We start from the raw sequence: 17,586 nt of genomic DNA on the forward strand, positions 1-17,586 counted from the left end.
CATCACCTGCAGTAAGACTTGACTGAAAATATAATGGAAAACAATTGTGCATCAACTGTAAAGAATTTACTTAAGTGCAGGTTGCATCATCGTTTAGGGCCATTCTACTTTTAAAATATTAAGGAATTGAAAACATAAAACTAGACATGACTCCCTGTTTAAAACACACACACACACACACACACACACACACACACACACCAACAACATTTGATCTAGGTGCTGCTGTCCCCAAGATGCCTTTTGTAAACAATGCCACCGTCTCAAGGGATGTTTAAAGCAGAGGTAGGATAATAAAATTGAGAAACTAAGTATTATTGTCTTTGCAGCTCTGAAAGCCTTAAAAAAAAAAAAAAAAAAAAAAACTATTGTACATTTCAGACACCAGACTTCCTTAGCAATTATATTTGAGACTCTGTTTGAACTTCAACTGAGGCAGCAGTTTTTCTTACACTTCAAGTAACATAAAAAAAGCTAACCTTGTTATTAGTTAGCTGGCATTCACAATATTTATCTTGAGGTCTGGCATCCTGTAAGCATACATTTTTATTAGTTATGTATATTTATGTTATTTCATAAGAGTATTTCAATGTGCTTGCAAACTCATTGACTAATAGTCACAAAACCAAAATAGTTTGTGATATTGCCTACAAACTGGCCAATAATCAAAGTACTAGGGGCTTTTGTCATAACTGCCCAGAACCAAAAGTTACTCCAGCAGTCAGTAGTTTTAAAAACATTCGATTAACTTCTGACATCTCATCCCAGGTCAGGCTTAATAAAACATATTGACCAGAGTTTTGCCCAGTGGGCAATAAAGCCCTCATCCTGCAGTTTTAGTTTTATTGTGCACAATCAGTATTTCAACTCTTGGGTCAATAGTTATTCACTAGAAGCCACAACTTCAGTCAGTATTTGTAGTCTACTGTATTTCATTGAGTCTACACATTTGGCAATATGGTGCTGGTAGCAAATAAATAAATGAGTGACTTGAGTGATCGTGTTAACAAAAACACAGGTCTGGCCACAAGACCCTCAAGAAGAGAGACATAATCAATTAAGAGACATATGTGCAATTAAAATGTTTGACGACACATTAAAAAAAAATGAAAACACCCAATGCTGAATTGCGATAGAGGGCACATAGTATTGAGTCTCTTAGTGACTGAAGCATAAATGCTCAGACTACTGCTCTCCAAGACCCTTTCTTGGTCTACCAAAGCCATGTTTCCACTCCCCTGTGTTGCACAACAAACAAAAGTGCATTACAGACACTGGCACTTATACTAACTTTAAATTGATTTGAAGACAGATGAGAATAAATCACTTTGTACTGTTCACTTAAAATTGTTTTACTGACAGGTCAATAGTTTTTGTAAAATACAGGTCCTTTTGGAAGATGCATTTAAAAAAAAAAAAAAAAAAGTGTCACAGATTACCAAAAACTGTACTGAGTGACATGCATGTTAACAGAGATGCATACTGTCCCAAGGCACTTGTGAGGCTCCAAGGCTAGTGGTACACCAGAGCATGGTTGATGAATAAAACGGCACATCATATAAAAATAACCTTTTGAATACAATTTACAAAATGTATTACAATCTTTAACCCATGATATCTTGGGAGCTGGCTGCTTCATGTCAAGAAGTTTATAAAAAAAAAAGATAACTTTCTAAAAATATTTTTCTAAAAACAGCAGGGCCAATAATTTATAAAACAAAATGGTATACAAAGGTTTTAGATCATGCAGATACTTCTTACATCTTCTGTTAAGAATATTTTATGACAGCAAATTAATTAAATTATATATTGCCCTATATACATATATAAAACAAGGCATACAAAGCTATCAAGAAGTTAGAGTAGTCCACTGTCCCTAATAATAATAATAATAATAATAATAATAATAATAATAATAATAATAATTAGTCATCCCATATTATAAACATACATGTCTACAAGCACTGTAACAGAGTAAAAAAATAAGGCCAGAATACTTACTTTTTTTGTAATAACAATAGTAAAAATAAAAAAAACTAAGTTTATAATACTTTAACTAAAAGTTAAAGGCAGCAGGTAAATGGTCCCAGCAAACAGAGATTAACACTTTTAGCACCAGAATTCACACCCCTGGCAAATAATAGATGTACAGACAGACAATGTACCATTGTTATCAAGAAGACTACATTGTTTGAGATTATTAGTACAAAAAAAGAGGATTGTGTTGTGGAATATGTTGCATCTATTCTTCAATACACAGTGACACTTGATGGAAACGCTGCAGTATTACGGTCCATGTTATCTTATGATCCATCATGTCCATTCTGAAGGAACATCCCTGGGGCCCCTGGGTTTTGTACAGCGGTTACTGAAGCCTGAAAATGAAAGAGTAAATGTTAAGAAATATTTTTAGTCCTACTATGTCAGTTTTGAGAGGATTATTCCCCCCCCCCCCCCCCCCCAAGACAAAATATATTATTATTATTTATTTCTTAGCAGACACCCTTATCCAGGGCGACTTACAATTGTTACAAGATATCACATTATACATTATTTCACATTATACAGATATCACATTATTTTACATACAATTACATTTATACAGTTGGGTTTTTACTGGAGCAATCTAGGTAAAGTACCTTGCTCAAGGGTACAACAGCAGTGTCCCCCACTGGGGATTGAACCCACAACCCTCCGGTCAAGAGTCCAGAGCCTTAACCACTACTCCACACTGCTGCCCTATATGACTGACTTTGTTAACTGACTGATGGCAGACTCATTTGACAAGAATTCTTCCTTATTCTGGAGAACCTACTACTTTTGGTCTGTTCTCCAGAATGATTTCAGGAAGTATTCATTAAAAAAAGGTCACATATATATCCCCAGAGCATTTGAAACACGTTCAATCATCTGTCCTCCTGGCTGCCCATGGTGGCCCCACACCCCACTGACAGTGTTATGGAAGAGGTTTCTTTTTCGTGTGTCCAATCCTTGTATATCTATGGAAAAAACAATATATAAAAGGATAGGTTTGCATACCTAGGTCTGTGCTTTCGGCTGAGATTCCTCTCTGTGATACCGTCTCTCCCCTGGCACTGGCTGTGTTCTCTTGTGTAATGGAATTTATCTGGTTTCTATTATCTCCTAGACCTAGATCGTCTACAAAACAGAGACTAGTTGGTTTATCTGTTAGCGACAAATGTTTTAACATAAAAATCATACTGGCTTCAGAAAGCCAACCAACACTCAAATTAATGTTTACTTTGAACTTTAGGGGCTCACACAGAGTTTTTAAAGGTTTTAAAAGATTTTGAGCAGCATTACAGAATACATAAAAGACCACTTGGATATGTTTTTTTTGTTCTTTAGTTGTTGCTGTTTTGATCAAATGTAGCTTCAACTTAAAAAGAAGAGCTGTGTAACTCATGTCCCACATTGTTGATATGTGGAACTCATGTCCCACATTGTCATTTTAGAGCTTGTTTTAAGGCTTTCCACAAAAAGTATGAACTGCAGCAAGTCACTGATGTAAGACAGGGGTTCCCAAACTTTTTTACCTGAGGCCCACCTGTTCCGCTGCAGTAGGTACTGCGGCCCACGATTAGCATTTAAAAATGATTATTTTATTTTTTTTTCCCATTTGAATCTTCATTAGTATTTTATTGTTGCTTTTCATTATTGTATATATACAAAAAATGTATATAATGTGGTTGTTGCACACAGTTTGGGAACCCCTGATGTAAGAGGTTGAGTAACTCCAGTTGATCCACTTAACCTGTAAATGACACAGATGTAATGATGCACTCCAAAACGTGTGGCACATAAATTTCACAATAAAAGGGAACAAATATACAGAAAAGAGGCTGTAGAAAAACTTACCATTTTCTGTACTCCTAGCTGGTTTCATACTCTGTGAAAGATAAAAATAAGAATAGTTAAGTAAGTTTGAAGTACCATTAGGAGTTGCTAAATGTAACTAAACTGAAGACTTCAGATTACCTTACTCCTGATCACAGACTGGTGCAGTTCTGCAGTCGATTTCTGTGGAAACCCACTCCAGTCTGCAGAATGACTTGGACAAAGTGTTTTTTGGGTTAAAGAATCTGCATTAATAAAATAAAAAGACAAAAATCATGGAACAGCAACTCACTGTAAAACGGTGCTCTTTTATCTTTTCTTTTGGAATAAAAAACTAAAACAGACTTTCTTCAGCCAGCTAATCAATTTACAGCTACACTGAGGGCTGCTCTTTTGATTTGTTTATTTAGCAGACGCCTTTATCCAAGGCGACTTACAGAGACTAGGGTGTGTGAACTATGCATGAGCTGCAGAGTCACTTACAATTACATCTCACCCGAAAGACGGAGCACAAGGAGGTTAAGTGACTTGCTCAGGGTCACACAATGAGTCAGTGGTTGAGGTGGGATTTGAACCGAGGAACTTCTAGTTACAAGCCCGTTTCTTTAACCACTGGACCCCACAGCCCGCTGATGAAACATGGACCAACATACCAAACCCCTGCATTTAAATATACTATTTTTGATGGCTGAGGCAGTATATTTTTTTATCACAGTGAGATACAGTGCATATGAACCCAACTAAGTAAGCATATAATGTTTTAATGTGATGGAAAAAGGTTGCTGCATGGTTTATACTGTATGGTTAGATACTGGTTACATTGAGACTGAAGAAGTCAGAGAATCCACATTGTCTGTTTAAAGTGAAGTCAAAGTGTGTTTTTTTTTTATTTATTATTATTTTTTTTAATCAATAAATCATAGAGGGCATTTCCTCAAACACTATACATTTCCTGAAAAACAGCACACGAAAGACAGTTAAGCCATTCTCAAGTGTTATTTCTGCTTCCTAACAAATATATGTAAAGAATAAATGTTTGTTTCTTTAATTAAATATATTTAATCATATTCATCTGACAGGTTTTAGAAACAAGGAACTTTGCTGAAAATTAGCAACCATATTCAGCTTACTTCTTTAACAAAATAAGGCAATCATTTTAGGTCGAGTCCTCTAGAGGGAGCTATAAATTTTAATGATTTTTATTATCCAATGATGTGTTTTTATTATTATTATTTGTTTATTTAGCAGACGCCTTTATCCAAGGCAACTTAGAGACTAGGGTGTGTGAACTACGCATCAGCTGCAGAGTCACTTACAACAACGTTTCACCCAAAAGACGGAGCACAAGGAGTTTGTGACTTGCTCAGGATCACACAATGAGTCAGACAGTGAGCCCTTTTCTTTAACCACTGGACTACACAGCCTCCTTATTCATCATGTATTACTGTGTCTGCACTCATGCTTATTTGGCTTTTAAAATAAAGCCACCAGCATATTTTACCTTTATGACCATCTCTGGAGAAAGCCTAAGCAAAAGACAACTGTTGTCTTGAGTAAGTCTTTTCTTTCCAGTTCAAACAGTGTCCGATTTTTTCATTGCATTCATTTACTCACCTTTAACATGCTTAATTCCCCCTTTTTTTTTTTTTTGCTCTGCAACGGTTTTCACTTTTTGGGTTTTTCATAATTTGACCAGGCACATAAAACTAAACAAACATTCATAAATGTATAGACTGTATTTTACTATTTATTTTACTAAGATGCAGATTAAAACGGTATAGCTAATTGTGTTGTAACCCAAACACTTGGCAAAAAGTACAACTATGAGATGAGTGGCTCACCAAAATCACTTGCCAGACGACGAGATTCAGGGGTTCTTGCAGGCAGAGGGGGAGGAGAGTCTTCACTGTTATCAGAATCTGAGACATAACAGAGCAAATATTATTATTGAGGAGTTGTTAATCACAGAAACCAGAATTTAATGCGTGACATCTACTGTCAAAGTACCCTGCATTTTAGTTTTAAGATGGAAAATAATAGTTTGCAAACACAATCTGTCCAATGCCCGACTGGATAAATCATGGAAGCCAACTTTAATTCCGATAAAATTATAAAATTAGAAGCAGCAATCTCAAAATTGACAGCATCACTGTGAACAGAACACTACAGATTCTTACCAAACCATGGCAATTACTGTAAACCACTCCATATGTGTGACCTATTTTTAACCAGTGAAACTGTTGTTTTCTGTAGTACAGTATATTGCACAATCACATTTTAATTCAGCCATTTAAATTAGAAGATAAAGCAAAAATGTAGACATTGATAAAGAATTTTGTTGAAACGTTGGTCTAGGTCCATATATCAATATTATGGGAGTGTTTTAATGGCAATGCATGGAGAATATAAGAATAACTGTACTGTATAGGCTGAAGAACTGAACTTAAGATACAGGCATGATCTACTTTTTGAAGCACAGATATTAGGTACAGTAACCCGTAGCACATCCGCCCGTCACATATCCACCCTCACCGTTTATCCACCATGATCAACCTCTTCAGCAACGTTAGTTTATTATTGAACAGAGAAGATTAGTTCAGAGATTGTAGATCCTACCAAAGTTTTTGTACACTGTGTTGTATGTGCCTCATGTGCAGTCATTGCTGGTAATGTCACGTGAGCTGTTCCGTGTGTTGATATGTAAATAAATCTTGTTCACCTGCGGGGCATATCAACTTCAACCTCCTTGATCTCCTGCCTGTAACTCTGCAGCGAATGCATGCATCCACACGACAGACAGCTACTCTGTCACAAGCATGAATACCCTGTATCTTTCTAAACAAGGGATTTAGGGGAACTCCCTAATAAAAGCTGAATCTCAAAACAATAATTGTGTGAATATAGTAATTGTTACAGCTGTGTATAATGGTATTTAAAAACAGGATTAATTTAATTTATCTGTGTTTTACATATCCGCCCTTACTCTGGTCCCACCGCAGTCGAATACGCTCCACCACAAATACCTTGTCTTGTATTTTTTTCTTATGTTTCCTAATTTGTTTTCACTCATGTCACCAAGTTCAAAATAATTGCATGTTCATACAATGCCTCTCTCAAATCTTCACAAAATCTGGGCCGAATATACAATGATTATCTGCTAGTATAAAAAGAGTAGGTGCGTAAAGCAAAAAAAAATCAACCAAAAAACTAAGAAAAAAGAGACAGAACAAAAAAGAAAACAAACTAGTACACATCAGGAAAAAATACTATACAGGAAGGAATAACCACACACCAAAGATAGTTAGAATTTATATATGATGGGGCAAGGCATTTTTATTTTCGCCATTGTTTGAACACGGTTTAGTTTCCTCCTTAGAAGTGGTTACAACACTGTAAATCAAGGATAAAATAAAACAACCTTATACAGCAAGGTTGCTTTTATTTTCATTGATAAGCCTCGCTTCTCCAATCCATCATGATCCAAGTAGTTGTATTTCAGACCTTTCAAGTTTTATTGCAAGTGGGTTTTGGTTTGTGATACTCTTTATTTTGGTATGGTACCTAGATTGAATCCACAACAAACTGCCCAGTATATGTCCCTCTGTGTGACTTATTGTAAGTCAGCAATAATAATAATAATGCCAAATTATAAAAAAAAATCAACCTTAAGATCTACACTGTTTAGCATAACTACTGTACTTTACATTGAACCAATATATACTACACTGTAGTCCAAAAGTATTAATTGCCTAAAGCAAACATTATTTTTAAAATTTTGATTGGCAAGTATTTTATTTATCATGGTGCCAGCAACTTACCTGTACCATGATAGTTTAAGGAAATTTAAAAGTTCTTATAACAAAGCATATGGATTAGTGATGCTGTACAAATACATATTACTAGGTATATACACAGTATCAAACTTCTGTGCCAAAAAATGTGTAAAATACTGTTTCCATGTATTAAAAAAAGTCTATTATAGTAATTGTCTAAGTGTATTTTGTAAAATCCTACTATTTTTTAATTTGTAGTTATTGAAAGGATATCTATGCAGAACAAACAAAAACACTTTTGAAAAGTGACATTTAGAACAGAAATGTATCTAATAGCTCTACTAAAAAAAAAAAATTATAAAAAAAGCATAGGTAATTCACCATAAACAAATGACTTCTGGAAGGCTGTTGGAAACAATACAGTGTATGTGCAGTCCTTTTTGGATAAAGAGCTATTCAAAAGCATTACTTTCTCAATCTTATTTAGATTTCTAACTTTGGTATATAGATTCAGACTACTGAAATATGTTACTAGATGGTAACTTGTCATTACAGCCCTGTCTAGAAGCCAGAAGATACTGGGTTTGAATCCCAGCTCAGTAACTCTTGACCCTTTTTGTGCCAGATTCCCAGTCCCACCCAGCTACAAAAATAGTTTAAGCAGTAAAATTAGATGACTTACATAAAAAAAATTAAAAAAAAACACAGAAGAGAGGCAAGATTCTCAAAACTTCAGAACAAAATTGGCAAGCACCACCATTGCAGAAAAAAACAACAAAAAAACACACACCACATAATAAAAGTTACCAAAACTGAAATAAACAACTTCATACATTTAATTTAAGGACTTGTTAAGTAGTCGGTTATAATAAAGTTGTTTCTTACTAGGTTTAAAAGATTATTTCCATTGAAACAAATTGAGCTAATACTGTTGGAGGGGGAAAAAGGCATTAAGAATCTTGCCAAATATGTCTTCTTTATTATTATTATTTTTTAATTTATAAACCAGGGTTTATAAGCTATCTTTGTTACACACACATACTGCTGTGCAAAAGTCTTAGACACGTTACATCTTCTACTCCGATGCATTATCAGCATCAACAATTTACTAGTGTTTTTTACTATTATAACAACCTTGAAGAAGGAAAAACATTGAGAGAAACATCATCTGTAATTGACAAACCCAGGACTGGAAGACCCAAAAAGCTGTCTAACAAGGATGAGCAATACTTGAAGATAATATCCTTAAGGAACAGAAAGACGACAAGTGATCAAGTGATGCAAGCTATTTCACTCAATGTTTTTCCTTCTTTATGCAAGTCAAGGTTGTTATAATAGTAGAAAACACCAGTGGATGCTTTGAGTAAATTGTTGATGCTCATAATGCATCAGAGTAACAAAATGCAACATGGTTAAGACTTTTGCACAGCAGTGTGGAATTATATATAAAACACAAAAGAAAATCACATTTAATAAAACACAGACATACTTGTTGATGTTTCCGTACTGAGCGAGCTTGATGGTTTTTGGGTAGCGATAGACATTGACGTTACTTTTCTAGCTGTAACATTTTCCCCAGTAGTGGTGGCAGAAACAGTGGCACTTGCGGTTGAACTACTGGATAGGTTTTTGGTTTTTATGGCTCTCTCAGAGTCCCTCTCATCAACTTCTGAGTCAGAGTTATCGGAATGGAGAGGGTTGCTAAAACTAAGTGCCATTCTGGTTGGCGGGGTTTGGGCACACGGTCGATTGCTGGTGTTTGTGGAGACTGTCTGCAAGGGAGGTTCTGCTGTCAGTGCAATAGTTTTAGTGACCTGGTTAGGAATACTGGAAGACTTCTCTTCGGCAGACACAGAAGAGGATGGTGCCTTTTCGGGACTCGGTACAGACCACACAGCATGTCCTTTCTCTTTAAGGGGAAGGTGGTTGGGCCTCGGGGGAGGGTCAGATCCTGCGTGCCTCTGACCCACAGTCTGCAAGCTCCCTTTGTCGGGCCCTGAGCAATCTGAACAGAGGTTCTGCAGGGGCTCAGGGGCTGAAACTGCAGAAAATGAACCACAACTGGACTCCATGACAGAGTGGGATTTGGCCTTAATCGCCTGTCCCCTGTGGAGCATGCTGTTCCCATCAAAGCTTTTTGGCCCCTCCTGAAGAGGCACCTTCTTGATCTCAATACTCAGCTTTCGCTCAAGTTTTTTCTCCAAGGGCTCTATGTGAGCTGGGTAGGTCTCCGTCTTTGAGACTGGCTCTGTGGGTTTATTGTAGTTTTTGTTGTGGTCAGTGGCTTGGCTCGACGCCAGATCGTGCAACACCGGCTTGGGGTGGTATCGGTCGCTGTCCTGCCATACTTTAGTCACAGTGGGGAAGGCAGACGGAGGAGAAGGTGTCAGGATAGGCGGGACAGGGCGAGGCTCTGGAGGCTGCAGTATCTCTTCCTTGGCATCGCCTTCAACAAGACAACTGAAAAAGGCGGCATATAAACATTAGCATTATAAAGAATGGAGTAGCCATAAAAGTGGTTTGATTTTCCCAAATAAATATAATAAGCAAAGGCTCCAACAGGGCACACTGACAATGCAGCTCTGTGTTGCAAAATGTTTGTGTTTAAAAATAAATACTGATTTTATTTTGTTATATTCTGATTGGACATGAAAATCATATTTAATAAACCATACTGTGTATATTAACTGCAGGTTTCAGATTAAACTTGGTGGATTTCAGGTAATACCATCAACATAATTTCAGGTCCTAATACTACAAAAGGCTTTCACATTTCTTTCAATAAAAATATACTTTTCAATCAAGACTAAAAGATATCTTTGATTAAGGGCAGGGCACATCAAATCAAAACTACATGGGTCCTCAATTTACAAGGCACGACTTAAGAAACAAGTCAAGCAGAAAAAGATAATCTGTTTAACATTACTGATGGCACTTAAGGAAACATTGAACTACTTGACTTGTATCTTATAAGCTTTACCTTATAATCTACGACTGAGTGACTTAAAAAAAAATCCTCTCTCAAAAGGAACCAGTAAAACAAAACTATGTCAGTAAAGTAAACAAAATCAGGTCTATTAAGATCTCGCATGAAAATTGATGGAGCCAGTCACGTACATTGCCAAATTGTTGTTGTTGACCCTCTTTCTAAACAGTCAAGAACTTAAGTCCTATATGTAGGTAAATATTAGAACGAAAATATCATTGACAACCATCAGGTGGCACACTAGATATTGCTAAGGTCCAATATCTATCAGAACGCATTTAGGAGCCCATTTAGGAAATGCAACACAAATAACCTAATTCCTAAAAATAATTTCAAAAATACACTTAATATTCTACGTTTATTGCAAACTCATTTTCTGTGTATATTTGTTTGATGCATTTGAACAATGTGAAGGTCTGGACTACAATGGAAAATGACCAATTGCCTGACTACGATCTCTCATTTCTAGGATGCTGAGGTAAGAAACATTAAAACGTTCACACATTTTTTTAATTCTTGTATAACCAAGACCGTAAACCACAATGCAAGTGAATGAAATTAATTTTACCATCAGTAAAAGAAAAAAAAAAATCCAATATAATTTATTGTGCAAAAAAAAAAAAAAAAAAAAAACACACAAAGATACCATATTCTAGATAATTTGTTTACATGCAAATGGAATTTATTACTCCATTATTTTTAGACATTTACACAGAGGACAAATATCCAGAACACTGTCCATCTTGAGCACGTGCAATGGCAGAACTACAAGCGTTTTACAAAGCAAGACCAGTTTAGCAGGAGTAATTTCCTGTTGGGTCCTTAATGTATTGTTTTTAATAAGTAAATACTACATAGAGGTTGTAACCTATTCCTTCCAATAACTTGGCAATGGCTTCTCAATCACCTACTGCGGAACAGTATCTGAAGTAGATAAAAAATAAACTTAATTTCAACAATATGAATATAGTATTATTCATAACAGTGAGGGAGTTTAAAATGTTTCTCTGGTAATGTTTTCTACATGCTGTATTGCTATTTCATATTGCAGGATCAACCCATCAGCTTTGGAAACACAGGACGTTTATTTGTAATTAACAGCAGTTTTTAAACCAACTTTAACCGAATAGCAAAAAATATATAAAATACATAATAGCTGCTCTAGACAAACATACTTCAATGCCTTACATTACAATCTTTTTTTTTTGTTATCCTGCAAGTGCCCACTAAGCGATAAAAAGGTTAAAATGCTTTAGTTTTGTAAATAAAATAAAAAAGTTATTTTGATAGCCCACTCTCCCTAAAAGACATACTGCAGTGCCATTGTAACATTGCAAAAAAGAATCTTTGGATAAGAAAAATACTACATTTCCTCAATTTGATGCAGTTGTTGGAAAAGTTACATATTCAGCACATTAAACATTTTAGACCACACAAATTTTGCACCGCTTTTTTGGTCAAATTACCACACAAAATCACATCCTTAAACAAAACAAAATCAATTTGGTTGATTTGAAACAGAATGACTTGCATAGAAAATCATCCAGACCTCCAGATGAATAATTTGTATTCTCATGGCATTCACACCATCCGATTAGATCAGTTTGTAAGCAAGGGTTAACAATATTGTAATTGTGGGAAAGCAGTTGTAAATTTCCTCGAACTGCTGTGTGTTTTGTTCATGACATAGGAGTCTACTTTAACAAGCACCCATTGATTGATCAAAAGTATTTAATTATATATTTTTTGTCTAATTATATATATATATATATATATATATATATATATATATATATATATATATATATATATATATATACACACACACACATATATATACACACACACACACACACATACACACACTGCCTTGCAAAAGTATTCAGACCCCTGACCAATTCTCTCATATTACTGAATTACAAATGGTACATTGAAATTTCGTTCAGTTTGATATTTTATTTTAAAACACTGACACTCAAAATCAATTATTGTAAGGTGACACTGGAGCAAATCTGCCAAGAAGAATGGGCCAAAATCACTTAGACACTGTGCACAAAGCTGGTACATACTTACCCCAAAAGACTTAAAGCTGTTATTGCAGCGAAAGGTGGCTCTACCAAATATTAATGTGTGGGGGTTGAATACTTATGCAAGCAAGATATTTCAGTTTTTTATTTTTCTTAAAAATATTTCCAAACTTAAAACCAATGTCACCTTGCATGAATTGATTTTGAGTTTCAGTGTTTTAAAATAAAATATCAAACAGAAGGAAATTTCAATGTACCATTTGTAATTCAGTAATATGAGAGAATTGGTCAGGGGTCTGAATACTTTTGCAAGGCACTAATATATATATATATATATATATATATATATATATATATATATATATATATAATCTAAATATATATATATATATATATATATATATATATATATATATATATATATATATATATATATATATAATCTAAATATATATATATATATATATATATATATATATATATATATATATATATATATATATATATATATATATATATATATATATATATATATATATATATATATATATATATATATATATATATATATATATATATATATATAGACAAACAGGGCTCCGCACCAATGTCAAGTCTGTTTAAACTGCTCTGGAGGGATAGGTGGCCAAACCCCTGCATTTTCAATATACAACACAAATGCCCCCATTTCAGTCTCATACTGAAAAAACAAAATAAAAGTAATACAAGGTAAGTGGTGACCTGCGCATAACATGGATTATAATAATAATAATAATAATAATAATAATAATAATAATAATAATAATAATAATAATGATACATATGGCGATTATTTGGTGCGTAACAACAACGTAATAATTATTAATAATAATTGCACTTTAAAATACTTAACAAAAAGGACCAAAGAAAGAATTTGTAAAGAAACACAATTGAGATTGCAGTAAGTTGTATATATAAATGTATAACAATAAAATAATTTTGTTGAAAATATCAGTTAAACTATACTACTATTGTCCAGCTGTCTTCTGACAGCTGGAGATGTACCGGGCTTCAAACCAGACTACTACTGCTACCAAGAAAAAAACAAAAAAAACACACAACATACTTCAACTGTACTACTACTACGAACAATAAAACTGTTGGATATATAGGGATGTTCAATAACTCTGATCTATAGATTTCACAAGTCCAACCTTTATTTTACAACGTAGTTGCCAGAGGTCAGGGTGGTAACCTTTTAGCCCATCTCAAGTATGTTCAATAGGAATGCATGGGCGGGGTCATGTATTTATTTCCAGTCTTTTGGATTGTTTATAAGTTATGTCGGGTGTGGATTGACATTCGGCGACTTCACTCGCATCGCTCTGTCCAGTGTGGAGGCAGCCTTACAGATGCTCCCTGGTTTGTTCCTATTTCAGAGCGCAGCTTTCCCTTCAACTAAACACTTTAAAGCAAAGGTTCCCATACAGTATGCCTCCTATCAAGAAGCCTACATGAATTTAATAAAATGTATTCAAGTCTGTATGCACTTTGGAAGGCTACTTCAGATATTTTGCAAAGCCCTTCTCTTACAATCCTTAATTGGCTATGTTGTATTTCTTTTATTCAAACATTAGTTATAGATAAACAGCCATGAAATCTGGTCTGTGATCATGTTGACAAACAAACCCCATGCTTAGACACTGTTATGAGTCAATACATCAATTTATTTCAGTAGCAAAAAGAAGTTAGGAGGGTCTTCTGTCCAAGCTCTGACCAAGACCAATCCACTGTGACTATTTACAGAAACTCATTTAAAGTATTTCACTGTGATATCACTATGTTCTTGTCCAGGAAATGGAAAACTATTATAAATCTTTACAAAACAGTCCACATGGTATCTGCCATCCGGAGCAAATAACTGGCTTGCCAGTTTCCATCTGGGAACGGCTTTTACAGTATTCTGAAGCAACATTAGCAAGGAAAGGCAAACATGAAAAGCTAACCTTTCCCACCCCCTCAGTACCTCCCATGACATGTGTAACTGAGCTGGCCTTACTGAACTAACATGAATTTAAACAATGAACAAAATCATTGTAAGGAAATAAAATCCATAAGATGTATTAATTAAATGGAACTCTGACAAATTAACATAAATTTTAAGACACCAACTGAGCGTTTAAATTAATATATTATTACTATGTATCGATTGCATTACTTGATTTAAAACACTGAAAGCTTGTGGCCATTTACCCACCTTGCTGGCACTCACACATAAATCAAGTGGTAATTTGTATAAAAGGCTATGTGCAGGTGAAAGTGGGTCTAGGTCACCAACATACCCTTCAGAGGATGTTACATGGCCTACTAAGAGTTTACAGGAAGGTGGAGGAGGACCCAACTTTCTCACATTAATGCAAACAATGAATGCATTTTAGAGTTTAGGAAAGCTTAAACCAACCATCCAGCAGCTGATATTAGAACAGCAAAATATTCAAGTTACCTGCGGATTCGAGGCGGCTTCGGTGGAGGCGAGTCCCCTTTCTCCAGATCGAAGGAGCTGGCAGTGTTTTCAGGGCTAATCTCATTCTGAAGAAAGAAAACAAAAAGAAGTATTATACATTAGGATAGGGTGTGTAAAGTGATGGTTAAGAATTAACCCTATAGATTATAAATGCATGGTCTGCATTTTACCTTCAGCTAAAGTGTTTTTTGCCAAATACATTTTTATTATATACTGTGAAACTTAGTCACATTTTTAAGGTCTAGTCTACAAAACCACATTCGGGTTTAAAGGAAGCTTGCTCAACCTCCAACATCCTATTCCCATAAGAAAAGAAAAAAAAAAAAAAGACATGTGATGTACATATGAAAAGGTCTCATGACTTCAGTAACGCTTGTTAGAAACTTAACTCTTTCAACACCGCAGACCTCTAAAGACGTCTAGGAACAATAACTCCACATCACATACTTTGTCCTCCTTTTTTCAAACACTGGGTTTTTATTAGCATGTTCCTGGTTTAAAACTGTTAAATAGACTATAAGAATACATTGGAAGAAGAAAACATACAAAAGCAGCTATTTATCTGCCCCATCATCAAAGTCAAGAATTTTGAATTAGAAACATTTTTTGCTGGCTTTCTTCTTTGCCCACTTTCTGACACCCACACATTCGGAGCACGATGTCACTGCCTCGGCACACTCCAGAAATAGTAAACACTGCAATCTACAGCTGGCTTCTGAAAGACAGCCTTTCACTCCACAACATTTTTGCTTCATATGCATCATACACCACTATATGTTTTTAATAATTAATAAATAAACAAAGCATTTGTACTGGTCTTTACTGTAAAGACTCATCAGCTCATAAATAAGGTACAAGACATGAGCAACACAATGTTCTCTTTGTTTTATTAAAACCACACAATAAAAGCGTCAGTAACCTAAACTATACCTATGGTTAAAAGTGTACAAACATCGAAAAATTAGCAACACTGGTGCTGAGATTTACATGTTGAGCATGAATTTTCAGGACTTGCTATTTCTGCACTATTGATAAGACTACATCAGCATGAACCCTTTGTCGCTGTTACACAACTGAGACACCGTTGATGATCAATACAAATTCGTATCATGTCATTAGCATTAGTATTTGTCTGGCTTATGGGCAAAATAATACAAGTTCTGTGAAGACCAATAAAAAAGTTCCCCTTCCCCTATCTCTCTTTTTTTATTGGTATTCTACCAATGTTTGCAGTCAGTGGTCTTTTCAATTAACAGTGGCATATATTAATACTGTTTAAATCGTTAAAATAAGGAACATTTAAGAAAACGTCTGCTAAGAAATAAATAATAATAAAAACATATGTAAAAATCTGTTTTATTTAATGGTCAGATCTATGACTCTGCAAAGGAATTGTCACAAATCCTCTGGTTCTGAAGGAGGAAACCGGCCTCAGCGGATGGCAGCCTGCCACAGTTTCCTGCGACTATTCTTCATTGCAGTGAACATCCTGCCTTTATTCTCTCTAGAATTTCACATTTTTTCAGGGGGCTGGAGACAAACTGGCAAATGAGAACTCATTAAAATAGAGTATTCTTTGTAATTTCACTTTAAAAGGAAAACATACAGTACTGTGCAAAAGTTTTAGGCAGGTGTGAAAAAATGCTGTAAAGTAAGAATGCTTTCAAAAATAGACATGTTAATAGATTATATTTATCAATTAACTAAATGCAAAGTGAGTGAACAGAAGAAAAATCTAAATCAAATCCATATTTGGTGTGACCACCCTTTGCCTTCAAAACAGCATCAATTCTTCTAGGTACACTTGCACAAAGTCAGGGATTTTGTAGGCACATAGTCAGGTGTATGATTAAACAATTATACCAAACAGGTGCTAATGATCATCAATTCAATATGTAGGTTGAAACACAATCATTAACTGAAACAGAAACAGCTGTGTAGGAGGAATAAAACAGGGTGAGGAACAGCCAAACTCAGCTAACAAGGTGAGGTTGCTGAAGACAGTTTACTGTCAAAAGTCATACACCATGGCAAGACTGAGCACAGCAACAAGACACAAGGTAGTTATACTGCATCAGCAAGGTCTCTCCCAGGCAGAAATTTCAAGGCAGACAGGGGTTTCCAGATGTGCTGTCCAAGCTCTTTTGAAGAAGCACAAAGAAACGGGCAACGTTGAGGACCGTAGACGCAGTGGTCGGCCAAGGAAACTTACTGCAGCAGATGAAAGACACATCATGCTTAGTTCCCTTCGCAATCGGAAGATGTCCAGCAGTGCCATCAGCTCAGAATTGGCAGAAAACAGTGAGACCCTGGTACACCCATCTACTGTCTGGAGAAGACTGGTCAGAAGTGGCCGTCATGGAAGACTTGCGGCCAAAAAGCCATACCTCCGACGTGGAAACAAGGCCAAGCGACTCAACTATGCACGAAAACACAGGA

General features: G+C 35.3%; 1 protein-coding gene across 3 annotated transcripts in view; it reads right to left on the minus strand.

The window, feature by feature from the left end:
* Positions 1–1,336: 1,336 nt before the first annotated feature.
* Positions 1,337–17,586, minus strand: part of LOC117419895 (tyrosine-protein phosphatase non-receptor type 12-like) — a 39,528-nt gene continuing 23,278 nt past the window's right edge. The window contains exons 12-18 of one of the 3 annotated variants that reach the window (XM_058986126.1): positions 15,127–15,212; positions 9,121–10,091; positions 5,700–5,777; positions 4,000–4,103; positions 3,880–3,910; positions 3,040–3,186; positions 1,337–2,375 (exon numbers count right to left, since the gene is read on the minus strand). In XM_058986126.1, coding sequence (XP_058842109.1) covers positions 2,314–2,375; positions 3,040–3,186; positions 3,880–3,910; positions 4,000–4,103; positions 5,700–5,777; positions 9,121–10,091; positions 15,127–15,212 — 1,479 coding nt within the window. In that variant the 3' untranslated portion in view covers positions 1,337–2,313. Of the gene's footprint in view, positions 2,376–2,515; positions 3,000–3,039; positions 3,187–3,879; positions 3,911–3,999; positions 4,104–5,699; positions 5,778–9,120; positions 10,092–15,126; positions 15,213–17,586 lie in introns of those variants that run through there. The other 2 variants (XM_034033251.3, XM_034033252.3) reach the window with 2 other exon arrangements.

Source organism: Acipenser ruthenus, chromosome 14 (genome assembly GCF_902713425.1).
Source record: "Acipenser ruthenus chromosome 14, fAciRut3.2 maternal haplotype, whole genome shotgun sequence".
Classification (NCBI taxonomy): Eukaryota; Metazoa; Chordata; class Actinopteri; order Acipenseriformes; family Acipenseridae; genus Acipenser; species Acipenser ruthenus.